General features: G+C 38.5%; 1 protein-coding gene across 5 annotated transcripts in view; it reads left to right on the forward strand.

Moving 5' to 3' along the window:
* OSBPL8 (oxysterol binding protein like 8) overlaps positions 1-27,254 on the forward strand; it is a 239,332-nt gene that overhangs the window by 45,457 nt on the left and 166,621 nt on the right. For 4 of the 5 annotated variants that reach the window (XM_023738893.1, XM_023738892.1, XM_004384622.3 and 1 more), the window contains one exon: positions 26,954-27,065. In XM_023738893.1, the coding sequence (XP_023594661.1) occupies positions 27,021-27,065 (45 nt within the window). In that variant the 5' untranslated portion in view covers positions 26,954-27,020. Of the gene's footprint in view, positions 1-26,953; positions 27,066-27,254 lie in introns of those variants that run through there. The other variant, XM_023738896.1, reaches the window with a different exon arrangement.

A 27,254-nucleotide genomic window follows, 5' to 3' on the forward strand; every position in this document is an offset into this window, starting at 1 on the left:
GGGTTTGAACTGCCAGCCTTTTGGTTAGCAGTCAAGCACTTAAGCACTGCACCACTAGGACTCCTTATATTCTTTATGTATTCTTCCCTTGTTCTTTCATCAGCTTTGGTTTGGGAGAAGAGGGGATACTTTAGAAATTTAGTAGGAAGGCTAAAACAGTAAACTCTTATTTTCCTTGAAATTTTTTTTCCCCTAGGAAAATGTAAGAATAAGTTTATGGTTGATTTTTGAGCAGATAATACAGATTGACACAGTGGATATGACAAAAATTTTTTTTTACTGGAAACTCAAGATAGGAACCTACTGTTTTAGTATTATAAATACTGTTGGCTTAGGACCTTGTCCATTTACCTTAACCATACTACAGCTTTTTCAGGTATTATATTTAGATTTTATTTAAGTACCTTTTTCGTCTTTAAAATCTTTAGAGTTCTAGAATTACTTAATTCATGGGTAGTCCTGTAGAAGCAGCAAAGTTATTGTCCAGTGTACTTGAAATATTTATTAGCAGGAAGGGTATGGTCATTTACACATGAGACGAGATAAACTTTAAGTTTAAATGGCTTAGTATTAATAACTAGTACATCATGGAAAGGGTTCACAATGGCACCACGATTGATTTCTCTGTTTTTTAAAACAGAACCAGACAGATTTGTCATTTTTAAGGCAAGTTGATATGTCTTGAATCTGATCCCTAATTATGGTATTTTTAAGTAGGAAAAATTCAGATTACTTTTTAATACACTTCTTTTGGTAGGCAGAAACATTAATCTTGTTATTTACACTGCTTTACAGCCGCAACATGTTTGCATAATTAGGAATTGAGTTTTGGCTACTGTGAAAACCCAAGGTGTGTGTTAAAAACAGTTAAGAATATTATCATTCATACTGGGCTAAGTGCTGATTTAGTGAGTGTAAGCAAGATTTAAAAAGGAGCCCTGGTGGTGCAGTGGTTAAAGGGCTCTACTGCTAACCAAAAGGCCCCCCAAAAGCAAAAAACCAAGGTCATTGCAGTTGAGTCAATTCTGAATCATAGCAACCCTATAGGACAGAGTAGAACTTCCCTATTGGGTTTCCACGGAGTGGCTGGTGGATTCAAATTTCCAGCCTTTGTGATTAGCAGCCAAGCTCTTAACCGCTACGCCACCACGGCTCCAAAATGTTGGAGGTGTATTATTACAGAGCCGACCTTTGTGTGAGCACTGTCCAGGTCAAGAAATGGAACATTGATAGGCTTCAGAAGCCCCCTTGCATCTCATCTCAATTAACTATGCCATCCAGCCTCATTAAAGATACATATTATCTAGATTTCTGTGCTAGATTAGTTTGGCTTGTTTTTTTTTAACCATAGATGAATAGGATCATATGCTATGTATACTCTGTGTCAGACTTCACTTAATATTTTGTTAATGAGAGTCATCTATGTCATCGTAGTCTTCTTCTTTTGCTATATAGTATTCCATTGTATGAATTTACCACAATTGATCCATCTCTTTTTTGGTTGACGAACATCTCTTCCTCCAGACTTTGGCTATTATAAATAACGTTGCTATGAATATTTTTGTATATGCTTTTTGGTGTCTTTGCTGACACCCAAAAATTTTGGTATATTATGTTTTCATATTTATTTGTCTCAAGTATTTTCTAAGTTCTCTTGTGATTTCTTTTTTTGATTCAGTGATTAATTAATAGTGTGTTAATTTTCATACATTTGTGAATTTTCCAGTTTTCCTTTTGTTATTGATTTCTTGTTTCATTCAGTTGTGTTTAGAGAAGATACCTTTTATGATTTCAGCTGTTTAAACTTTATTGAGACTTGTTTTGTGGCCTGACATATGCTGTATTCTGGAGAATGTTCCATATACACTTGAGAAGAATCTGTATGTTGCTTTTGTTGGGTGGAGTGTTCTATATAGGTCTGTTGTTGTCAATCCATCTCATCAAGGGTCTTCCTCTTTTTTGCTGACCCTCTACTTTACCAAGCATAATGTCCTTCTCCAGGGACTGGTCCCTCCTGATAACATGCCCAAAGTATGTGAGAAGTAGTCTTGCCATCCTTGCTTCTAATGAGTATTCTGGTTGTACTTCTTCCAAGACAGACTTGTTTGTTCTTCTGGCAATCCGTGGTATATTTATTATTCTTCACCAACACCATTAATTCAAAGGCATGAATTCTTCTTTGGTCTTCCTTACTCATTGTCCAGCTTTTGCATGCATATGAGGTGAATTTCTTGACTGCTTCTTCCATGGGCGTTGATTATGGATCCAAGTAAAATGAAATCCTTGATGTTTTCTCCGTTTGTTATGATGTTGCTCATTAGTCCAGTTGTGAGGATTTTTGTTTTCTTTATGTTGAGGTGTATTCCATACTAAAGGCTGTTGTCTTTGATTTTCATCACTAAGTGCATCAAGTCCTCTTCACTTTCATCAAGCAAGGTTGTGTTATATGCATATTACAGGTGGTTCATTAAGGTCCTCCTTCAATCCTGATGCCACATTCTTCTTTATATAGTCCAGCTTCTTACATTATTTGTTTAGCATACAGATTGAATAAGCATGGTGAAAGGATATAAGCCTAACGCACGCTTTTCCTTGATTTTAAACCATGCAGTATCCCCTTGTTCTGTTCAAATGACTGCTTCTTGGTCTGTGTACAGGTTCCTCATGAGCACAATTAAGTGTTCTGGAATTCCCATTCTTCGAAATGTTTTCCATAATTTGTTATGATCCACACAAATGAATGACTTTATAAAACACGGTTAAACATCTTTCTGACATTCTCTCCTTCTAGCCAAGATCCATCGGACATCAACAGTGATTTCCCTCATTCCACGTCCTCTTCTGAGTCCAGCTTGAATTTTTGGCATTACTGCTGCAACTGTTTTTGAATTATCTTCAGCCAAATTTTACTTGCGTGTGATATTAATGATATTGTTTGATAATTTCCGCATTCTGCTGGGTCATCTTTTTTTGGAATGGGCATAAATATGTATCTCTTCCAGTCACCTGACCATGTAGCTGGCTTACAAATTTTTTGGCGTAGACGAGTGAGCACGTCCATTGTTGCATCCGTTTGTTGGAACATCTCAATTGGTATTCTGTCAGTTCCTGGAGCTTTGTTTTTCGCCAGTGCCTTCAGTGCAGCTTGGACCTCTTCCTTCATTACCATCGGTTCTTGTTCATATGCTGCCTTCTGAAATGGTTGAACATCCACTGATTCTTTTTGGTACAGTGACTCTGTGTATTCCTTCCATCTTCTTTTGATGCTTCCTGTGTTATTCAATATTTTGCCCATAAAATCCTTCAGTATTGCAACTCGAGACTTGAATGTTTTCCTCAGCTCTTTCAGCTTAAATGTCGAGGGTGTTTTTCCAACTCCAAGTCTTGCACATTTCTTTGTAATACTTTTTTGTCTTCTGGAGCCACCCTTTGAAATGTTCTGTTCAGCTCTTCTATTTTGTCATTTCTTCCATTCACTTTAGCTACTCTACATTCAAGAGCAAGTTTCAGAGTCTCTTCTGACATCCATTTGATCTTTCCTTTCCTTAATATCTTTTTAATGACCTTTTGCTTTCTTCATGTATGATGTCCTTTATGTCACCCCACAACTTGTCTGGTCTTTGGTCATTAATGCTCAGTGTGTCAAATCCGTTCTTGAGATGGTATCTAAATTCAGGTGGGATATATTCAGGGTCATGCTTTTGTTCTTGTGGACTTGTTTAAATTTTCTTCAGCTTCAGCTTCAGCTTGCATTGAGCAATTGGTGGTCTGTTCTGCAGTTGGCCCCTGGCCTTATTTTGGCTAATGATAATGAGCTTCTCTATTGTCTCTTTCCACACTTGTAGTCAGTTTGATTCCTGTGTATTCCATCTTTGAGGTCCATATGTATAGTCACCATTTATGTTGTTTAAAAAAAATATTTGCAGTGAAGAAGTTGTTGGTCTTGCAAAATTCTATCATGGGATTTCCAGCATTGTTTCTGTCACCAATGCCATATTTTCCAACTACTGATCCTTATTCTTTGTTTCCAACTTTCACATTCCAATCACCAATAATTATCAGTGCATCCTGATTGCATGTTTGATCCATATAAGACTGCAGAAGTAGGTAAAATCTTCAATTTCTTCATCATTGGCCTTAGTGGTTGCTGTGTAAATTTGAATAATAGTCATAGTTATTACATTGGTACTTGTACTGTGAAGGGACATGCTCAGTGTCAGCTCAAGCCTGCATTCCAAGCTTAGTTTTAAATTTGTTTTCTTCCCTCCTTTCCTTTTACCTATTAGTATCAAGCACAGTAATTGTTGGACTGAAAAAAGAACTGATTTTTTTAGAACCCAAGAGAATAAACAAAGAATCAAATTAATAGGGTAAATCAACAGCTTTTATGATGCTGGAGTTTTTGCTTGTGGTTTGAACAGGGAAAGATTGAAGGTAAAGGGGAAAATGAAAGATAAAACAACTCTTCATTTCTTCTGTCCAATTTAAGTTAAGAAATAATGATTAATTTATAGAACTACTTAGGGAGAGGAGTAGAATTTCTTCCCATGGAGTTTTTTTGTAATCCGTCTTCCTTTCTTGCAGTCGAAGCAGCTACTCCTAATATTCCTCTTCTTCACTTAATGATATAACTTCCAGCTCTATTTATAACTTATAGGTGATAGTGATAATTTCTGATTCCTGAAATGACCTCTGATAAACAAGACTGGAAATGGAAAATGGGACTGGAAAGGAGTTTGAGGGAGCAGTGCTGTGGCTACCACTTTCTTTCCTGCGTAGCCCAGGAGTGGAAAAGCTTCCCCATTTGGAAAGGTGCTGTCTGAGTCATTTCTTTTGGATACCAGTTCTGAACTTTAGTTTGAGAACTCATTTCTGAAATGTGCTTTCCTCCCTCTTCCCTACCCACCTCACCTCAAGTTTAAGAAGTATGGTTGTGTTTTTCTTACGAGATAAGTGTCTGTGACTGTTGTACACTGCTTTAAATTTGTTAGAGAAAAAAATAATCTGTACATTGGCTCTTCAGTTGAGTTCTTGTAATCCTGTTTCAGTCCTTGGGAGGGAACATTCTTAAGAGATGAACTGCAATGTCTTAGTCATCTAGTGCTGGTATAACAGAAATACCACAAGTGGATGGCTTTAACAAAGAGAAATTTATTTCTTCACAGTCAAGTAGGCTAAAAGTCCAAATTCAGGACGTCAGCTCCAGGGCAAGGCTTTCTCTCTCATCAGTGTTCCCCAGGACTAGGAGCTTCACCGTGCAGGGACCCTGGGTCCAAAGGACACGCTCCGTTCCTGGCACTGCTTTCCTGATGGTATGAGGTCCCCTTGTCTTTCTGCTCACTTCTCTGTTTTATATCTCAAGAGATTGCCTCAGGATACAATCCAGTCTTGTAGATTGAGTCCTGCCTCACACACCTGCCACCCATACTCCCTCATTAGCATCATTGAGGCAGGATTTACAACATACAGGAAAATCACACAATACCGGGAATCATGGCCCAGCCAAATTGATACACACATTTTTGGGGTACATAATTCAGTCCATGACATACAGAAACAAAAAATCTTTTTCTTTTTAATCTTTTCCCCACAGCTTCCTTCCTCACATGGTACATCTTTAATCTGTGTTCATGGTTTTACCTTAAGGACCAAAACTGAGCTGGTTTGAGATTTATGTGGGTCTGTGGTCAAGAGACCACAAATTAGTGTAGAGAAGTACATTTCCTGGTTCATAGGGAGTTGTAACTTCATTGAGGCTGGTTTATGGGTGTCTGTTGTGTTTTGAGGGTTCTTTTCATTTTTAGAGATAAAATGTATATTAGCATCTCTGCTGCGCCCCAGGTGCTGCTTTTCGGAGTGTTTTCTAAGAAGTATTAGGTAAGTGTGACCAGGCAGAGCTAGATTGTTGATAGGCTATGTGTGCAGTTAAAAGACAGCAGAATGACTCAGATTGACATCAGATGGAGAGAGATTGTGTATCTTTGATTCACATATGAGACTAAGCATCTTCCTCCCCTTCAACATGAAAATTCAATAAACTTGGAAGAAAAGTCATCTGTGAGTTCCTTCAGGTTGTTGTAACTGGTAGTTATGAGAATCCAGAGGGATTGTGCACTAAGTGACTTCAAGGGGCTGTGATATCTGACAGTCCCAGAGCACGACAGCTGTGAAAGATAGTGGAAGGAAATTTTCTTCCCACATGTTTTTGGCAAATTAGTTAGGGATTTCAATGATTAAGAGGTACCCTTGCCTTATTTCCATTTTCTTAGCTCCCTTTCCTTTTAAATTTTTTTACTGGTCTTGTCTTAGTAGGAAATGCATATTCCGTCCTCATCCTTCGCCATCCCAGGAAGTCAGTGTACTGATCCTCTTTTTGGGCTTCCCTTCCAAAGGACCCCTTGCTGCACTGGAAGCCTCCACAATTGTTTTGTTAACTGCTGTGTTTAGATAATTGAACAGTTAATTGTGCCACGCAGCAATTTTCTTTTTTAAAGAAAAACCTATAGATGAAAAATTACTAAAGAAACTGTGTGTTTGTGCGTGCAATACAGTAGCACCCAGGGAGCTTGAATATATATGTCTAGCTTGTTTATAATGTTGTTCAAGTCTTGTGTTTTCTTATTGATCTTCTATGTAGTCTATCCATTACTGAAAGTGGTGTATTGAAGTCTTCAACTGTTTTTTTTTTTCTGGTTCCCCTTATTTTTTTAAAATAATTTTATTGTGCTTTAGGTAAAAGTTTACAGCACAAGTTAGTTTCTCATTCAAAAATTTATACACAAATTGTTTTGTGATATTGGTTGCAACCCGCCATGGGACAGCACACTTCCCCTTCCACCTCAGTTTCCTTGTGTCCATTCGTCCAGTTTTCCTCTCCCTTCCTGCCTTCTGGTCTTGCTTTTGGGCAGGAGTTGCCCATTTGGGCTCATATATTTGATTGGGCTAAGAAGTGTGTTCCTCACATGTGTTATTGTTTTCTTTGTGGGTCTATCTAATCTTTGTCTGAAAAGTGGGCTTCAGGAGTGGCTTCAGTTCTGAGTTAGCAGGGTGTCTGGGGGCCATAGTCTTGGGGGTTCCTCCAGTCTCTGTCAGACCAGTAAATCAGGTTTGTTTTTTTTTTTTTTTTTTTTTTGTGAATTTGAATTTTGTTCTACATTTTTTCTCACGCTCTGTCTGGAACTCTCTGTTGTGATCCCTGTCAGAGCAGTCTGTGGTGGTAGTCTGTAAAAATGGCTTGAAGGCAGAGTCTGACCTCCAACTTCATGAAGGGGAAGGAGAATCAAGATCAACAGCCTAAGGCTGATTCTTCTTGGGGGGTGTGGTGGGGAAGTTGGAGGGGATCAGACAAACACTGCCTCTCTCTGCTGTCTTTACCAATTCTGACACCAGCTGTCCCTCCCACAGCACTCTGTTGGGTTCAGTAGTTCATTGAAATGGCCAGACAGAACTCACAGACCATACTCAGAATTATAGGGTTTATTAGGGGAGTAACAGTTACAGTTCAGGCTCAGAAACACTCAAGATACAGTTCTTCCATCAGGATAGCTTCTTCCCAGCCATGCTTGCAGGCAGTCCTCTCTCTGGCCCTCGTTCTCTGCCCAAAGGCACTCATCTTTCTCTCTCTCTGGGCCAGGAAGCCCACTATGCGGTCTCCTTCTGCTGGTCTCTCCTTCCTTGGTGGTGGCTTCTCCTCTCTGCTCTGGAATTGGCTCTCTTTTGAGGCAAAACTGACCAATTCCCTTGTTAGGCCACAATTACCCTATCATACACAACCACCTGGGTGGGAGTTACAAGACCATGACTTGAAAGACCACACACAAAAGTAATCACACCGCATAGCTGGGCACTGTCTAGTTCTTCTGGGCTTGGGTCAGTGGTTCATGTGGTTCTTTTGTCCTTTCAGCTAATATTTTCCTTGTGTCTTTGGTTTTCTTAATTCCTCTTTGCTCTGGATGGGATGGGACCAATAGATGTATCTTAGATGGCTGCTCTCAAGCTTTTAAGACCCTAGCCGCTACTCACGAAAGTAGGATATAGAGCATTTTCTTTATGAACTGTATTATGCCAGTTGACCTAGATGTCCCCCGAGATCTTAAACTATTATTGTAGAACTATTTCTCTGTTTAATTCTGTCAGTATTTGCTTCATATATTTTGGAGCTCTGTTGCTTGGTGGAAATGTTTATAATTGTATCTTTTTGATGAATAGACCCTTTTATCAGGTTATACTGTTTGTCTCTTATGATAGTTTTTAAACTGAAGTCTATTTTGTCTGACTTAAAGTCTCTTTTGATTACTGTTTGCATGGAATATCACTTCCATCCTTTTACTTGCAGCCTGTTTGTGTCTTTGGATATAAAGTGAGTCTCTTGTAGACAGCATATAGTCGGATCATGATTTTATTTTATTTTTTCCATTCTGCCAGTCTCTGCCTTTTGATTGGAAGGTTTAATCCATTTATTTTTAAAGTATTTGTTTATAAGGAAATACTTATGCCATTTTGTTACATGTTTTGTTATATGCAACATGATAACCTCAAAGAAAGTATCTAAAAAATATACAGAAAAGGAAATGAGAAGGGAATGAAAATGGTTCATTAGAAAAAAAAAATCAACTAAAAATAGAAGAAGGAAATGAGGGACAAAAAAGGTATAAGACATACAGAAAACATATAACAAAATGTCAGAAGTCCTTCCTTATCAGGTAGAATGGGGAAAAAACCAAACAAATCCATGATCCAACTATATTGTGTCCAGTTTTTGCCTGCCTTCCTGTCTCCATCATCATCACCATCATTATTATTGTAGTGGAGGAGGTCTTAACATAACTTATACCAAACCAAAACAAACCCTTTGCCACTGAGTTGATTCTGACTCATAGTGACCCTACAGGACAGAGTAGAACTGCCCCATAGGGTTTCCAGGGAGTTGCTGGTGGATTTGAACTGTGGACCTTTCGGTTAGCAGGCAAGCTCTAAACCACTGCACCACCAGGGCTCTGGAACATAATTCATACGAACCAAAAATGCAATTATTATGCTGTAGGGAAGCATATGTACTACACTATTTTGCAGTAATTTTGATAAAAGATACTTAGATAGACGTTTGTAATCAAGTAGTTTGCTTAGTTTTTGTTTGTTTTCCTTTCAAAGTAGTTATAAATAGGATGTTGATGCTAGCTTGCTGTTTTGGAACTGTCACATTTCTATAATTTCTTATTACATTAGACTTTGTTTTAGGATTAATGTCATATTAACCCAATACTGTGAATGAGTTCAGACTAGCTAATGCCAGTTCTTATATGCAATCTAATTTTTTTTTTTTTTTGCTTACATTGGCAGTGAGTGAGATTAAGATTACTAAATTTAATCTGAGTTTCCAGTGATAGGAAGATAATACTACTCTTTAAAAATATGGTGTGTTCAGCGATAAGCATTCTTGCTTTTGAGAATTTTTGTTTATATATGTGTTTAACAAAACAAAAACTTTTGGGGGGATCCTGTGAGATAGGAAGCCACAAACTAACCAGACATAACTTGTTGCTGTCTACAGAAGTATAGGAGGTACCCATCACTCATTACAGCATCATAAGGTTGTTATGGATTACATCTTGAAATAAAGAAAACAAAAATCCTCACAACTGGACCGATAAGCAACATCATGATAAACAGCAAAAAGATTGAAGTTGTCAGGGATTTCATTTTACTTGGATCCACAATCAATACCCATGGACGCAGCGGTGAGGAAATCAAAAGATGCATTGCATTGGGCAAATCTGCTGCAAAAGACGTCTTTAAAGTGTTGAAGAGCAAAGATGTCACCTTGAAGACTAAGGTGCACCTGACCCAGGCCATGGTGTTTTCCGTCACCTCATAATGCATGTGAAACTGGACGATGAATTAGAAAGACCTCAGAAGAATTGATACCTTTGAATTGTGGCGTTGGCAAAGAATATTGAATAACACGGACTGCCAAAAGAACGAACAAATCTGCCTTGGAAGAAGTACAACCAGAATGCTTCTTAGAAGTGAGGATGGTGAGTCTATGTCTCACATACTTTGGACGTGTTATCAGGAGGGATCAGTCCCTGGAGAAGGACATCATGCTTGGGGAAAATAGAGGGTCAGCGAAAAAGAGGAAGACCCTCAGCGAGGTGGATTGACACAGTGCTGAAACAATGGGCTCAAGCATAGCAACAATTGTAAGGATGGCGCCCGACTGGGCAGTGTTTTGTTCTGTTGTACACAGGGTCGCTAGAGTCGAAACTGACTTGACGGCACCTAACAACGACAACAAAGTTGTTATGGTTAAATGATATGTGTTCAAGCAGTTAGTCTTGCTTAGTAAGTGCCACTTCCTTTTGTTTCTCTGTGACTGAAATAACACATCCAAAATAGAGAATTTTTATAAAAATTACTTTCTCTCAAAATTTAGTCCTACTTTAAATGTAGTCAGTGAGGCACCAGTTTCCCAAACAATGACTAGAGTACTAATAACGAAAGGAACAAAAGAGGGAACATAGTCTTCTTTAAATTTTGAATTCAACTAGTAATTACATTTAAATTAGGGTTTATTATCATTTAAATATCTTCTAATTTTAATCACTGAAAGATGGGGGAAGTTAGTATGTTTATACTTTAAGTCTCTAACTGTCCCTTCCCTCCAGGATTTTTTTGTTATACATTTTTAGTTCTAGTCCTTTGCTTTAAAGAAAATATTGAAAGCTTGTTTCTTGACATACTAACAGTGTCTCTTCATTCCCTGTTATCCAAGATAAGGAATTTAGGGCACTTATGTTTAATTTTGGAGCCCTCATGGCACAGTGGTTAAGAGCTCTGCTGCTCCTTGGAAACCCTATGGGGCAGTTCTACCCTGTCCTGTAGATCGCTATGAGTCAGAATTGACTTGATGACAGCGGGTTATCTTTAATTTTAGAGGAGCCCTGGTGGTGTAGTGGTTAAGTGCTTGCATGCTAACCAAAGGTTCAAACCCACCAGCTGGTCTGTGGGAGAAAGATGTGACAGTCTGCTTCTGTAAACATTTACAGCCTGGTAAACCCTACACGGCAATTCTACTCTGTCCTATAGGGTTGCTATGAGTTGGAATCGAATCGACGGCAATGTTTTTTTATTGTTTGTTATCTTTAATTTTAGGAGTCCCTCATGGTATAAATGCTTAACTTGCTTAGTTGCTAACCAAAAGGTTGGAGGGCAGAGTCCACTCAGAGGTAGCTTGGAAGAAAGTCCTGGTGATCTGCTTCCAAAAAATCAGCCATTAAAAACTGTATGTAGCACTGTTCTACTTTGACACGCATGGGGTCACCATGAGTTGGAATCGACTTGATGGTGACTGGTGGTGGTGGTGTCCTTAATTTTATCTTTCCTTTTCTCTTCCTACTCCTTTTTTTAGTTAGTCATGTTCAGATTTTTACCATCTGTGTATGTTTTCTTTGCTTTTTATATAGAGTAATTCTGTCTACATGGAGTAATTATATAAATTCTACTTATATAAAATTGAAAACAAACATCAGGATTCACTGATTCATTCATTTTATAAATATTGAGTTTTTAATATTGGAGTAGGCCAGGATTTTACTTGGGCGTCTTTTCTGTCTGCACAGATTCCCGAGGAAATCTCATCCAATCTTGTAGTTTTAAATTCTGTCTATGTGCTGATTCCCAGTTTATCTTTCTAGCCTCACCTCTCCCCCTGAATCTCATACCTGTGTCCAACTGTGTTCTTGATGTCTCCACTCATATGTCTAATTGGTATCTCAAAGTAAACATGTCCAAAGGAATCTCATGTTAATCATCCCTCCTTTCCTCAAGTCCTCCCACAGTGTAGTCTGTTTCTGTTAATGGCAACTTTATTCTTCCAGTTGTTCAAGGCAAAAGCCCTGTAAAGTTCCTGTCTCCTCTTTTTTTATCCATACCTTACGTCTGGTTCATCAACAAATCCTGTTATCTCTGTTGTCAAAGTGTATAAAGAATTTGACGCTATTTACCATGTCTCCTGCTGCTAATCTGGCGTAAGCCACCATTTTCTCTTGCCTGAGTTATGGCAATAGAAAACCAAACCTGTTGCTGTCGAGTCGATTTTGACTTATAGCGACCCTATAGGACAGAGTAGAACTGTCCGATAGGGTTTCCAAGGCTGTAAATCTTTATGGATGCAGACTGCCACATCTTTGTTGGTCGGAGCACCTGGTGGGTTCGAACTGCTGACCTTTTGGTTAGCAGCCAAGCGCTTAACTACTGTAGGTAGCACCAAAGCTCTTGCTGGTTATGGCTTATTTATAATCTATTTTCAGTCAGCAGCCAGGGTGATCCTGCATAAATCAAATCTTGTTACTTCTTTGCCCTAACAACCCTTCAACAATAGCCTCTCATCTCATTCATAGTAAAAGTGAGTCCTGTCCTAAGAAGCTCTATGTGATTTGATGCTTGCTGGTCTCATTGCCCACTATACTTCGTTTTTCCACTTGCCACAGTAGTCTCCTTCATATTCTGCAAATACACTGCATGATCCTGCCTTTGTGCTTGCTCTTTCCTCTTCTACATGGGAGAGTCTCCCCTAGATGTTTTGGTGGCTTCCCCCTGCCGGGTTACTCAGATCTTGACTCATTGTCATCTCAGTGGGGTCTAAAGGCCTTTCCAGACAATCTATCTAAAATCCTTGCTACTTCCATAACATGTCATATGACTCCTCCCTGCCAAACTTTTTCTTCTCAGCATGGACTACTGTCTGACATACTATATTTTTTAATTATTTATCTTTTTTATTATTTATCAAGCGAGGTTTACGGAGTAAAATAAATACTGTTGAAGCTATCAATGTATTTATTGCATGCATATACTATGCCACATATTATTCTGGGCACTGGGATGTATTGGTGGACAAGATAGACAAAAATCTTTGCAGTTTTGGAACTTACATTTTTGTGAGGATGTACAATATGATTGTTATTCATGGTAGAACTAAGTTATTTGGACCCATAGAAAAGGAAATGTAATCATAAGTTATTTGAACTTTTTCAGTTGAAGGAGACTCATAATTTCTAATCTCTTTTTATTTTTTTCAGTCGTACTCAGCTGCCACTGTCTTGCATTCCATGTTATTTTTATTCATTTTTCTGGACTGTTGTTTTGAGTAATTTTTTATATGGGGTCCGTAGGTAGTAACCTTAATAACTTGTTGCATATCTAAAAATATCTTAGATATAATATTGTTATAGATTTTTCAGTAATACAAGTTTTTTTCCTAGGTGGTAGAATTTTACATGATTTCTATTTCCTTCTAGATGATTTTTTTGTAGTCTGATTTTTTTTGTTGTTGTTGTTTACAGTGTGCATCTACTGTTTTCATAATGAAAAAATCCAAATTCTTGCTTATGTTTTAAATATAAGGATTATTAAAAAAAAAGATTGGGTAACTCTGTTTATGCCACAGTGTGCAAAAGTCTGTTTCATAGAGAATCATCAGCTTCTACTTGCCTTCAAGAAATAGTGAGATACTCCAAACATATTTTCTCTGTAGTTAATATCACTTGCCATTCAGTGGAAAAGGTAATATCTATACATACTTCAAAGCCCTTAACACCTCTATACCACTAAACACTAAATAAACAACAGATGTTAATACCGATGACCCTGAGTTATAAAGAAACAGGCCAAGTAGTTTATTGAAGACAGTGATTTTTACTTTCCCCTGTTTTTCCTCCCAGTTCCTAGTTTAGATCTAATTTATACACGGCATATTCTACCAGTTCAATAAATGTTTATTGGAGACTTAGTATCTTCTATTACATAAAAGTATAATATATTTTAAAAAGCATTCCAGCAAAAATGGCTATGGTTTAAAATAAATGCTTACTCCAAGATTGACAAACTTTTTCTGTCAAGGACCACATAGTAAGTATTTCAGGCATTGTGGGCCACATGTGGTCTCTGTCAACATATTCTTTTCTTCCTCTTCCTCCTTATTCTATTTTACGACTCTTAATTTTTTTTTAGATTGTGGGCCATAGTTTGCTATGTTAGTGAACTGTTTATATTTTAGTAAACCCAAACATCAGCATAACAACTTTGCCATATTTTGTGAGGACTAAATAAAACATAACTCCAGGCTGTTTTGGCCCCTGGGTAATCAGTTTTTATGATAATCAGTAAAAAGTGGAGGCTTTTTCTGGCATCCATCCTTTTAAGAAATTCCTTAATCTCAAAATACACAGTGTTTAAAAGAGGATTTATGCTTTAAAGTTGATGGGCTCCAGTCATTCAGGGCAAGAAGCTTATAAAGATATTGGGGAAAGTATAAAACGAGTAACTTGAAAGCTATAAGCTTAAAAGCAAAGCAGAACAAAAACTTGTATAGGGAAGATAGGAACATAAATAAAATGGATAGTGTTAAGTTATACATCAACTTTAAAAGTTCAGGAATCAAGATAATACCAGTACATCTGGTTAAGGGAAATCAAGGAGGGCTTTATAAAGAAGGCAGTATAGGAACTGGGCTTAACTGGATGGGTTGGACTTGGTTATGTAAGGGAAGTACACTCTAGAAGGAAGAGTATAGGCAAAGACATGAAAATATGGAAGCATATGGAGAGTAGCAAGTAACTCAGTTTGACTGAGACAAATAGTCTGTGAAAGGAAAAACAAAAAAATAAAGCTGAGAAAGAATAGCATAAGAAAAATCATTGTTACCCTCAAATACCAAGACAAGATTTAGAGTTAACTTTGTAAATGATAACAGCTGAAGGTTTCCGACATGATCAGATCCGTGCTTTAGATTAATCTAGGTGTAGAAGCAATATAACATGTAGGCATGAAGGCAATGGAAAGTAATAGAGGAAACCAATCATAAACACTCTTAAGAAATCTGTCAGTGGAGGTGAAAGAGACCGGGCAGATGTAAGGAAGTTGGACTGAAATAAGTCTTATTAAAAATAAGGGAGATTTGAATATTATGGACAATGAAAGGACTTATGGAACACATTTTTTGATACAGGAGTAAAGGCTATTGCCATCATCAAATGCTAGAAGTAACTGGATTAAAGGCATAGGTAGAAAACTTAGTCACAGCAAATGTGGTGCCTGATAGAGGAGAAGCTCAAAGTGGGAACTTTTAAATTGCTCTAATCAAAGCAGTTGTACATAGTATTGACAGTTTCTTCGTTTTAAAAAAGATTCTGTGCAGGTAACTTTAAATTAGGAGTCAGAACTCAAGTACTTTCAGGACCTAGGCACATAGCAAAACTGAGTGAAACAGTGAAAGCACAAATGCAAACACTGCCCAGTATTACCAGATCTTCCATATTTCAAGATAAACCTAAATCCACATTTTTTATGTACAATTTTTCACTTTTAAATTATTCATTAAGGAAAAGGACCAAATCACAGCCAGTTGCCTACCATTTTGTGACCTCTGCTTTACATACTGAATTCCCTTATGTGTGGTTTCATTATTCATTTTTTACATAAAGCTTTTGAGAACTATTTATAATTTATAAATATTATTAAAATATAATTATAACTAAGCCAAGTATCATAATTTTACTGCAAAACCAAATACTAGTTTAAAAAAATAATTTGTTTGAAAAATATCTACATGCCATTCATTAGCTTATAAACATTTATTGGGAGCTTATCACATGCCAGCCACTAGAAATACATCCATTTTTATAAAAACTAAAATATGTTTATAACACTTGCTTCCTCATTCTGTTATATTAGTCATATTGTACTTCAGCTCAGCAAAAACAATCCATATCAATTCATGTGTTCCTTATTGTTAATTTTTTTAAATATAAAAATGTCCAATCCTACACACTACCCTTTGTGCAAGTTATTTGGAGGAAATGTTATATAAGAGTCTCTTTTTTTTGTCCCCCTAGGGAATCAAAATAAGCTTTTGTCTTAAGTGTTCTTGAAGCCAGAGTCACAAAGGTACACTAAAAGTGTTCTTATGTAGCTAAGTCCTTGCATAAGGTGGCCAGATTTTATGAGGAACAAGAAGTTAGTAAAAAGGTGGTTCTAGGACAGAAGAAAAACGGCAAAAACCAAAACCAAAATAAAACAAAAAACTCATAGAGAAGAATTCAGAAGGAGCTCTGATCAAAAACTGAAGGAAACTTGCTGTTTCAAAAAAGAGATAAAGTTAGTAGCGAGACATATTCTGAGTAAAGAAATAAGCTACTTTTTGGGTTCAGAAGTAAGTATAAATAGAGCTAAACAAAGGGGGGAAGTATAGCAATGCATCTTGGCGTTACCAGAAAAAAACTTATCTAGCATGCCTACTAGTGTTCTACTTACACATGTGACATTAACACTGGAAAGCCATCAGGGGTCATTAAACTATGCACTACACCTGTTTTTGTAAATAGTTTTTCAGTCTCATTCATTTACGTTTTGTCTATGGCTTTCACACTGCAAGAGCAGAGTTAAGTAGTTACAGGACGCTGTGGCCCTCAAAGCCTAATGTAAAAAACCTGTTTACTGTATGACTCTTTACAAGATATGTTTGTGGACCCCTGAACTACACAGATATACTACGAAATCGACCTCCCTTTTATAAAAGAAAAAGAAAATCTGATAATGTTGCCTGCTTAGTTCATGTATTGTGGAATATGGGAGAACATTACCGAATCATACATGACTGACTAAAAGTCTCTGTATCTAGTGCTTTCAGTTAAAGGTATTGGTTCATATTTAAGCCTCAATATTCATAATACCCATTAAAAAATACAAGACAAATAAGGAGAAATTATTTGTATCTTAATAATCTGACAGTCTTTGTCATTGAGATACAGAAATAGAAGGATACTGTCATGCTGGGGATAGACCTGGTGGGAATACTGTAAGCATTCTACACTAACAAAGTATTCGTTCATGAATGACAACCAGGTATCACCAGATGGTTGAAGAAAACCAGCAACGCAAAAGACAAGGATCAAGATGAAGGAACAAAAATGACTTCAGAGGAAACAGAGAAGAGCACTGTAAAAGAAAGTCTAACTAGTATCCTTAGATTCAAAAGATTACTGCAACCTTGAAATGATAACAGAGTGTAATGAGTAATCAGGGAATAAGAAAGTGTCATTTTTTTTGAAATTCAAAAACATTAACAAAAAAAGTCAGTGGATGGGCTGAGGACAAAAATCAGCTGAAGGGATCTGGGAAATAAAGTTGATAAAATCCTTCAAGATGTGATACAAAAATATAGATAAATGGAAAATACCAGATTGAAATAAACATGAAGGTCAAACATTTGCTTAATAAAAATTTTATCAGGAAAGAACTGAGAATGGGAAGGAAGAAACAACAAAAAAAGCAGACGAAAACTTCCTTAAACTAGAGAAAGATGTGTTAAGACTGAAAAAAATTCCCTGAGAGCCAACAGGATTAATCAGGATGATCTACACCTAGACAAATCCTTGTGTGATTTCATAACTAAATTTCTACACGTTTCCAATAGGGATACAAAAAACAAAACAAAACAAAACAAAATGCTGTTACCATTGAGTTGATTCCAACTCAAGAGATCATATAGGACAGAGTAGAACTGCCCCATAGGGTTTCCAAGGAGCGGCTGGTAGATTCAAACTGCTGAGCTCTTAACCATTGTGCCACCAGGGCTCCAATAGGATGGATGAGTAATAAATATGTAAGTCATTCACTGGTCATTTCTCTTCTGTTTAACTGTGTAAGGTAGATGTAATTATCCTGTGCTTTTTTATGAATGATTTCTCAAAAGGCTAGAGAATAGAGATATAATATCAGACTTGCATAGTATTTTCATATTTCTTGTTTGGTTTCCATTTCTGTATTTTAAAATGTTAATCATTTGGCAGCAAACCTCCATGCTGTCTAGTAGGCACAGTTGGACTTCTCTGAGATCCCGCAGCACTTTGTTCAAATGCTTGTATAGTACTTGTGTTACTGTAATAACGTGGATTGGAGCTGCCTGCCGCAATAGACAAGTCTGAGGGGGTGAGGTGAGCAGCAAGAAGTTTATTATATACCGATATATAGGAGACAGAAGGGAGTAGATTCCTCCAAAAAGCCCATCTCACCCACTGGGGATAGGCTGAAGGTTTTTATAGGGATAGGATTATGGGTCTTAGAAGTTTGTGTTAGTTCCCCCTTGAGGTGATCATGTCTCAGATGAGTTAATCTTCTTCTGGAATTCTTGGGGGTTATCTGGCGACATCCTGGTTTTCTTGTCACAAGATGGGTACTTTGTTTGGTTTTTCATCCTTAGATTATTATTACTTATCTTCCACCCTTCAAGGAGGAAAATCAGTTAATCTTAAACCTTTTGTAGACACTGGAACCGGAGGGAAAGACAAGATCGTGAGACAATGTGGCGGTTAGCAATGGGGAGTGAATAATAGTGAGCTAGGCCTATGCAGCCTCTTCCAATCCCCCCTTTTATTGAAAGTTTCTCAGTCTTGGGAAACAGGGCGTCACTTCTTTTCTGGCTACTTCCTGCTTGTTAGGAGTGTTGCTGGGGTGAGAGACCTCCTGGTATCGACTAGGGGCGATAGGTGGGGGGTGAGTTAGAGTGGGAATTGGCTGCATCTTGGTGAATTAGATGACATTTGTCCTCAGAGCTTGAAAAAGGGGCATCCTGACTTACCAGGGTAAAAATTTTTCTAGCCTTAGGAGTATTTGTAGTTCTTTTGTTAATATTCTCATAAAATAGGGAACAAAAAAACAAACTAGAATAATCACTATTCTTAAGGTTCCTCTTTCGGGCTCTTCTATGGCCCACTTAACTGGACCTACTAGAGTTAGAGTTGAGACTACACATGGGAGGGTCAGAGTGTCCCCAGCTTGCAGGGTCAGTGTCCCCTTTGCCTGTAGGATCACTGGCACTTTTTCTGTCCAGGTCTCCTGAAAAAATAGAAAGAGGGAAATAAGGTCAGAATTATTGTACTGTAAGCTTCTTGAACTTGTACTTCAGGCCCTGAACTGGAGTACAAGAGTATGGTGGCTCTGTGTTTTCTGCTTCTTTCTCTTCTTCTGGTGGGGCTGCTTTTACTCTGGAGTGATGCACCCACGCGGCTACTCTTGTTAATTTCAGAGAGTGGGTGGTCAGGAGAACTTCAAAAGGTCCCTCCCGCTGAGAGGCCGGTTGATCTTCCACGTTTTTAACGGGACCTGATCTCTGATCTCTGGGTTGGAATCTGTGGAGGGAGTGTCAGAAGGAAAAGACAAACAAGAAGAAGCATACTGATTAACAGTGTTTATGACAGTTCTCAGATAACAAACTTAGTCTCTTTTCTCTACCTCGGTCATCACCGAGATGGGGAAAAGTCGACTTTTCCAGGAATAGTCTCCCATATATTAATTCGTAAGGGCTCAACTTGAGCCTGCTTTGAGGGGCTACCCAGATTCTGAGCAGGGCAATGGGGAGAACTTGTATCTAAGTGGAGCTTGTCCCCTGGCAAAGTTTCGCCAAGGCCTTTTTCAGAATATGGTTCATCTTTTTGGTCTTTCCAGTCAATTGTGGTCTCCAGGCTGAGTGTAACTTCCAATTTATATCTAAAACTTTATTGATTTCTTGTGTGACTGTTGCCATAAAATCTCTCCTGTTGTCACTCTGTACTGAGTTCGGAAGATCAAAACGGGGTATGATTTCGAGTAATGCCTTGGTCACTTCTTGGGCTCGTTCGGTTTGACAAAGGAAAGCCTCCACTCACCCTGAGTATATGTCTGCAAAAACCAGCAGATATTTAAAATTTCCAGGTGTCTGGGGCATTATACCACTGCCACCTGAAGGGGATAATTGATTGCCTTCAAGAGTTCTAGGATTTTCTGGTACATGTTTTATTTCTTTGTTGGTAGATGTCAGAAGTCCCCTTTCTTTCTACAAGGCACCGTGTGAGTGAAGGACCAGATGGGCATATTTATTATCAGTATACACAGTTGTGCGTCTTCCTACTCCTAGTCACAGGGCCCGCCCGAGGACTGAGTTCAGCCTTTCGAGCCGAAGTGCCGGCAGGAATTGGAGTTGCCTCTAAGACCTCAGTTCGTGTCACCACCACATATCCTGCCTCGTGGCATCCTTCATGTAGAAAGCTACTGCCATCTGTATACATTTCTATCTCTGGGTCAGTCAAGGGAACATTTGAGAGATCTGGTCTGCTAGAATAAACTTCTTCAGTTATCTCTAGGCAGTAGTGAACGGGGGCATCTTCTGAAATAGGCAGCAATGTGGCAGGGTTGAGGGAGGAGACAGCCTTCAGAACCGTGTTTGAGTTGTCTAACAAGATTGCCTGATATTTTCCCATCTGTCCTGCCGTGAGCCAAAAACCCCCCTTTTGTTCCAAAAGAGGCAAAACCGTATGTGGTGTGTTTACCGTTATCTTTGGTCCAAGGGCGAATTTCTTGGCTTTCGGTAACAGGTCACATGTTGCAGCCACAGCTTGAAGACAAGGGGGCCATCCCCAGGCCATGTTGTCCAGCTGTTTTGAAAAGTAGGCCACCAGTCGCCTGGCTGGTCCCAGGGTTTGAGTTAGTACCTGCACAGCAATTCCTGTCTAAATATCAGTCCATTCAGTGGCAAATAGAGGCTGAGGCTGAGGCTCAGAGTGTAGAGGAATACAAAAGAAGGCATCTTTCAAGCCCAGTACTGAAAACCAAGCACACTGACTGGGTATAGTTAACCAAGAGGGTATACGGGTTTGGCACAATTGGATGAATGTCCTCTCCTATTTGGTTGATTTTTCTTAGGTCTTGAACAGACCGATATTCTCTTGTCCCCGGTTTTAACACCGCTAAGATAGGGGTGTTGAACAGAAACTGGCAAAATTTTGAAAGTCCAGTTTTTATGTATCGATGCAACAATGGTGCGATCCCTTCCACAGCTTCCTTGTGGAGGGGATATTGCCTCTGGTTTATAATAGGTGCTCTAGGTTTTAAAGTAATTTTAACCGTTGCAGCTGACTTGGCTTGTGAAAACCTTATGCCCAGACCTCTGGATGCACCTTTTGTTGAATATGGAAAGGAATGCCACTAAGTATCACTATTTCTTCTTGCACCAGTGTTGCCTGCAAGGCGCATGTATTTTCAGGCGGGATCTGTAGAAAATGGAAAGAACAATTCTGCCATCCTATTTGGGTTACTCGGATAAGGAGGACTGTGATTCTTTTAATTATACAAGTTGGAGGTAGAGAAAGGAGTATTGTAACATTGTTCCTCCTTCGGCTGGAATTTTTCTCAGAGGAAATTGCCCTGCCCGAGCCCTGGTAGTATGCTCACTGAAAACAGTACCCTGACGGGTGTGTGTGGTGGTGGGGATACCATATCCAATGAAGTCGGACTCTTACTTCCCGATTCCCTTCCTTCGTCAGTTTCTTTCAAGCTGGCCGGACTAGAATCAGGCTCAACCCTTTCTGTGGTGGACTCTGTCGTCATTCTTCAACCTGACTTGTCGGCTTCTACCGCACTTTCCGGGGAGGTGGGGAGCCGAAGCAGTTATCGGGGCTATTCCTTCTAAGAGGGGACCCTCCAGTGAGGATTCAGGAAGCACTTTTGCTTTCAGCTTTTCCTGGGAAAGAACCTGGATAGAGGGATTTAAAGTTTGACAGATATACATCAAGGCTTGGATATAAGGAACTTTGTTCCATTTTTCCTTCAAAACAAGTCAAGCTGAAAAATCCTGCTGTAAGCCAAAAACCCATTTTGGAGACAGTGTTTCTGGTCCCCCACTATTGGGGCCCGTACATTGTTACATAAGCATATCATTTTCTCTCTTGTCATAGGCTCATAGCTATACCTCCTCCAGTTAGAATGTAGCCTAGAGGAGATTTGGCTGGGATAGATGGGCCTCCCCCCATAATAGGTATTTGTTTATGCATAAGCAGCATCAGTAACTGCTTTTCATGTGCCTCAGCAGCAACTATATTTTGCAAAACCTCAGATTGAGTATTAATATAAATATAGCAACATTTTATCTATTTAGGCACAAACTGTTTCTTGAGAGATTAACAGGAAAGGCTGATACTATTCTATTTTGTAAAATCATAGCTCAATTTCAGACACTTCTTTGGTTATGATAGTTACAACTTTGCTAAGTTTACCAACAGAACTTCTAATTCAAGAGTTATAATATCTAAACCCATTAGTTAGATACTTTAGGAGAAAGGAAAATGATTTCTTATATCTAGAAAGTAGGACCTTAAAACATCAGCAATATTCTCTCATAAAACCCAGTTTCTTTTAGTTTACTCAGTCTTATGTAGTTAATTTCTGTTCCTCGTGATTCTGGATCAGCCGCAGTCTGTGAACTCATCAGCTTTTGCATAAGAGTTCCTGAATTGTAATAAAAAAGCTTCATAGGTAAATGATGTGAATTCCCCCATCAAACCATTGGCTTTGATGATGCTAGATTCAGAAAGATAAAGTTATAACCAAGTTAGCAATAAAGAAATAATAATGTTATAGGTCACTGTGAAACAATACTTAAGTTATTTAACCAAAGATCTTAAAGTAAAAACCTTACGTTTCTTTTCTAAAAACCATGCGGCTTAGTATTCAGACTCAGAAATCTTATTCTAATGAGAGGCCAAACCTTTGTCTTCAAGGCAGATTACACAAAGAATAAATTAACTTTTTAACTCAGGAATCAAAGAAAATTTTGTTATTTTAACAGCAAGAAACCCAATTCTTTGTTTTATATGCTACTTAACATTAAAACTCCTAAAAATCTCATAAATCATTAAACTTTAGTCAGATAAAACTTGACCATACCAAATGAATTTCTTTTTCAATAAACCTCTTAAACGTTGTCTTTGTTGCATACCTCTTATAGTGCATCTCTTTAAATGGCAAAAATGAACAGTCATTAGCAGGCTTAAATATGTATATATTTATATATATATGTCTGTGTTATCCTTTCTCTTGTGGCATAAAAAGCCAAAGTATATAAGCTTAAATTGTAGCAAATGTCTATCCTTTCTCTTGTGGCATAAAAAGCCAAAGTATATAAGCTTAAATTATAACAAATACCTATTAACTTAATTTAACATCAGTAAGTTATCTAAAATGTACTGGGAATTATTTTAAGCCTGTATACCATAACGCATAACTGTTGTTGAAAGAAAGTCTGAAAAACATTCAAAGTTTTTATTCAACTTTTACTATTTCTCATATTTTTCCCAACCTAATTTTTAGCCCTTAACGATTTTATTAACTGGCTTTGAAAATCACAAAGTCTCTGTTTAATTGACCAATTCATTGATATGGATATTACTTTAAGCCTCTGATTACTGCTGGAAACATTTTTCCAGGCCATTTTAGGTGTATCTTATTGTGATTTCTGTTTGACTTATTAGAGTTCCCCTATAATAGAGAGAACTTGTTTACAGTTCTCTTATCAGGATCCACTCAATTTCTGATAACTATAGCAAAGCAGCAATTTTTCTTATCTTTTGTCTTAAAAGAGTCTCCACCTAGCTGAAAAGGGTCTTTCAAAAGCTTCCCTTGAGCTAAGACATTTACATGTATTTAAGTGGATGGAGGCATTTTGAAAGGCTATCTACCCAGTAAATACCAAAGCTTTTTCAGGACAAAAGGAGACAGAAAGACCGCATAAACTAACCAGACAATACCACACAAAAAGGATATGTGGATCCTAGTTTCTTAAAGTATACATAGCAATTTTTTAGTAAGTAGACTCAATTCAGTGGAAAAAACAGGTTCTAGATAAAACTTACTAACTTGCTGGAGCCTCAGATGGAGGAATATTAGACCTCTTGACAAAACCTGAGCATTGAGCGAAGTTCCCTAAAGGAAAAAACGGACAACACGAATGAAAGCTCATTTTCCCAAAGTGGCCACTGAAATTCTAAGTTACTTCTGGTATACTCAGTTTATAGTGTTTTTAAATATGAACCCCAAACAAGTGAATCAGTAGTGGGGGGGAAATCCAGGCTCATTTATCAAAGATGTTAAGCGATAAGGTTGAAGCTTTTGGTTTTTTTCTTTCTGAAGCTTTCTCTTAACGGCCAAATCAGGATGCCCAAGTAGATGGTATAATACTAGTTACATACAGACAATGGACAGGACAGACACAGAACCACAGTAAACAAATGGATAGGACAGACATAAAACTACAGTAAACAAATCCCGCAAGCTGATGGAGGTGATCTCGACCCCTTCAACCTCTCAGACAGCTCTGCCTGCTGACATAGGTGACCTTAGAGGATCTCAACCTCCCAGACACACTTACGAGTTTTCACACACCCAGAACCAGGACTCTAGAGTCACCAGGAGTCCCTACTTGCAAGCCTACTCACGGGGACGGTCATCTAGGGCACGTCTCGCCCCAGAAACCAATGGCTCAGGTCCCGCTCCAGAAGCCTCGGGCCTGCCCTATCTGCCCTGATCCTGAGCGCAACAGCAAGAGGGGTTGCGGACTCACCTTGGGATCCCTCCTGTACAGGTCTTGGGTTTCTTTCACCCACCTCTTTTGGCTCGATTGGGGACCAGCTGCGCTGTGACAGACCCAGGTCTGGCCGATGGTCTCCCCAGAGGCAAATGAAACCTCTCGCGGCCGCTTGTTGGGAGAGCTGTCAATCAGCCCCAGGCCCTGCCCTGGGGCTCCTGCATCTCAAGCGGCTGGAGTTCCCCGTATGGGCCACCAAATTTATTACTGCAATAACGCAGACTGGAGCCGCCTGCCCCAATATCCAGTTCTGAGACGGGTGAGGTGAGCAGCAAGAGGTTTATTATGTATCGATACATAGGAGACAGAGGGGAATAGATTCCTCAAAAAAACCCATCTTCCCCATAGGGATCAGCTGAAGCCTTTTATAGAGGCAGGATTATGGGTCTTAGAAGTTTGTGTTAGTTCCCCCTTGAGGTAATCATGTTTCAGATGAGTTAATCTTCTACTGGTATTCTTGGGGGTTATCTGGTGACATCCTGGTTTTCTTGTCACAAAATGGGTGTTTTGTTCGGTTTTTCATCCTTAGATTATTATCACTTGTTTTCCACCCTCCAAGGAGGAACATCGGTTAATCTTAAACCTTTTGTAGATGCTGGAACCGGAGGGAAAGACAAGATCATGAGACAGTGTGGCGGTTAGCAATGCGGAGTGAATAATAGTGAGCCGGGTCTATGCAGCCTCTTCCGATAGTAATTTATTTACACTTAGATCTCTTTTATTGTACTGAATTCCCTTTGTTTGGGAGGCATTCAGTAAACGTGTTAAATGATTGAGCTAGCTGAGCTATTTTTTTGTTTACCAACCATCTTGTTGTCAATGTTGCTGAATTTGTGTTTTCTATTGATGTCTTCTGCATGTAACATATAGTTTACAGGAACTAGAAGAGAAATTGTTTTATGGAAAAACCAAGGAAATAGCAAAATATTGAGGCAGGTATTTTAACACTATTAATGGCCTTTTGATTTTTAAATTTAATGAACAGACTGAAGATGGGATGAAATATGCTCTTATTACTTTCCCTGCAAATATCAACCAGCAAGTTTTGAGTAGAGAGAGGACAGCTCTGTTCAGACGAGTTACGTAAGCCTGAGAAGTTCTGAAATCTATTGTTCGACACCTACTCCCTTGGTGATATGATCCAGTCCTGTGTCTTTAAATGCCATCACTATGCCAACTCCCAAATTTATGGTCTGCTACTCAGTTTAGGGAGCGGTGGTGGCGCATTGGTTTAGATCTCAGCTGCTAGCCAAAAGGTTGGTAGTTCAAATCCACCAGCCACTCCTTGGAAATCCTATGGGGCAGTTCCTCTCTGTTTTATAGGGTTGCTGTGAGTCGGAATCGACTTGACAGCCACGGCTTTGGCTTGGGTTTGGATTTTTATTCAGTTTAGTATATAGAGATCTACTTCATTTTAAATAATTGCTGCATGATATTCCATTATATGTTTGTACTATAATTTAAGCAAGCCCTTAATCTCTGAGTGGTGCACACGGTTAAGCGCTCAGCTACTAACTGAAAGGTTGACGATTCAGATCCACCCAGAGGTGCCGTGAAAGAAAGGCCTGGTGAGCTAATTCCGAAAGGTCACAGCATTGAAAACCCTATGGTGTGCAGTTCTACTGTGAAACCCATGGGGTCACCGTGAGTTAGAATCAACTCGATGGGAGCTGGTTTGGTTTTTTTGGGTTTAATGATTGACATTAAGGTTGTGTCCAGTTTTTTTCCATTATATGTATTACTGTGGTGGATGTGTTTATTCATATAGCTTTGTGTATTTGTATTAGTATGTCTGCCAGATAATTCCTAGCCGTGAAATTGTTGAATGAAAGCCTCTGTGTTTTCAGTTGTCTTCCAAAAAGGTTGTCCTGACTTATATTCCTATCACAAAAGTGTATGAGAGTACCTATTTTCCCACATTCGTGCAGATGTTTGATAATCGCACATTTTTTAGTCTTTGCCAATATACTAATGAAAAAAATCTAATTTTATTTCATTAATTATAAATATGGCAGTTTTGAGTATCTTTTAAAACATTGAACAATCTCATGTCTTTAATCTTGCTATTCCTCTTCAGTTGGAATATTTCTTCTTTAATTTTCCTTAAGGCTTTATCATTCTTCAAGGCCTATGTCAAAATCTGTTTTCTCCATTATTTGGTTTTCCAGTAATCTCAGTCTAAAATGATTTCTCCTTCCTAATATATTTAATGAGGGACCCTGGTGGCACAGTAGTTAAGCACTTGGCTACTAACCAGAAAGTCAGCAGTTGGAACCTACCAGCTACTCCATGGGAGAAAGATGTAGCAGTCTGCTTCTGTGATGATTTACAGCCTTGGAAACCCTATGGGACCGTTCTACATTGTCCTATATATGGTTGCTATGCGTCAGAAACGACTTAACGGCAATGGGTTTGTTTTTGTTTTTATTTTGGTACTATATTTAGTACGCTATTTCTCTGTGTTCACAATCAGTCCTAATACATGTAATTTTCTTCTTCTAGGATTTCCAGATTTACAGGATGGCTACACATTAGTGGAAAGAGAAGCATAAACCTATCTTCTTTCACTATGGAGGCAGGTTTGGCAGATGGTGGAGAACCTGACCGAACTTTGGTGAGTGGTTCCAGCATAGCATAATAAGATACTGTCATCTACAGCTGTAAAGTTTTATATTAGCTATGGTTTTATTTTTATTTTATTTTTTTAATATTTTATTGTACTTCAGGTGAAGGCTTACAGAACAGATAGTTTCTCATGTAACAGTAACACACATGCTGTTTTATGACATTGGTTAACAACCCC

This window comes from Trichechus manatus, unplaced genomic scaffold (genome assembly GCF_000243295.1).
Source record: "Trichechus manatus latirostris isolate Lorelei unplaced genomic scaffold, TriManLat1.0 scaffold00125, whole genome shotgun sequence".
In the NCBI taxonomy this organism is placed as follows: domain Eukaryota; kingdom Metazoa; phylum Chordata; class Mammalia; order Sirenia; family Trichechidae; genus Trichechus; species Trichechus manatus.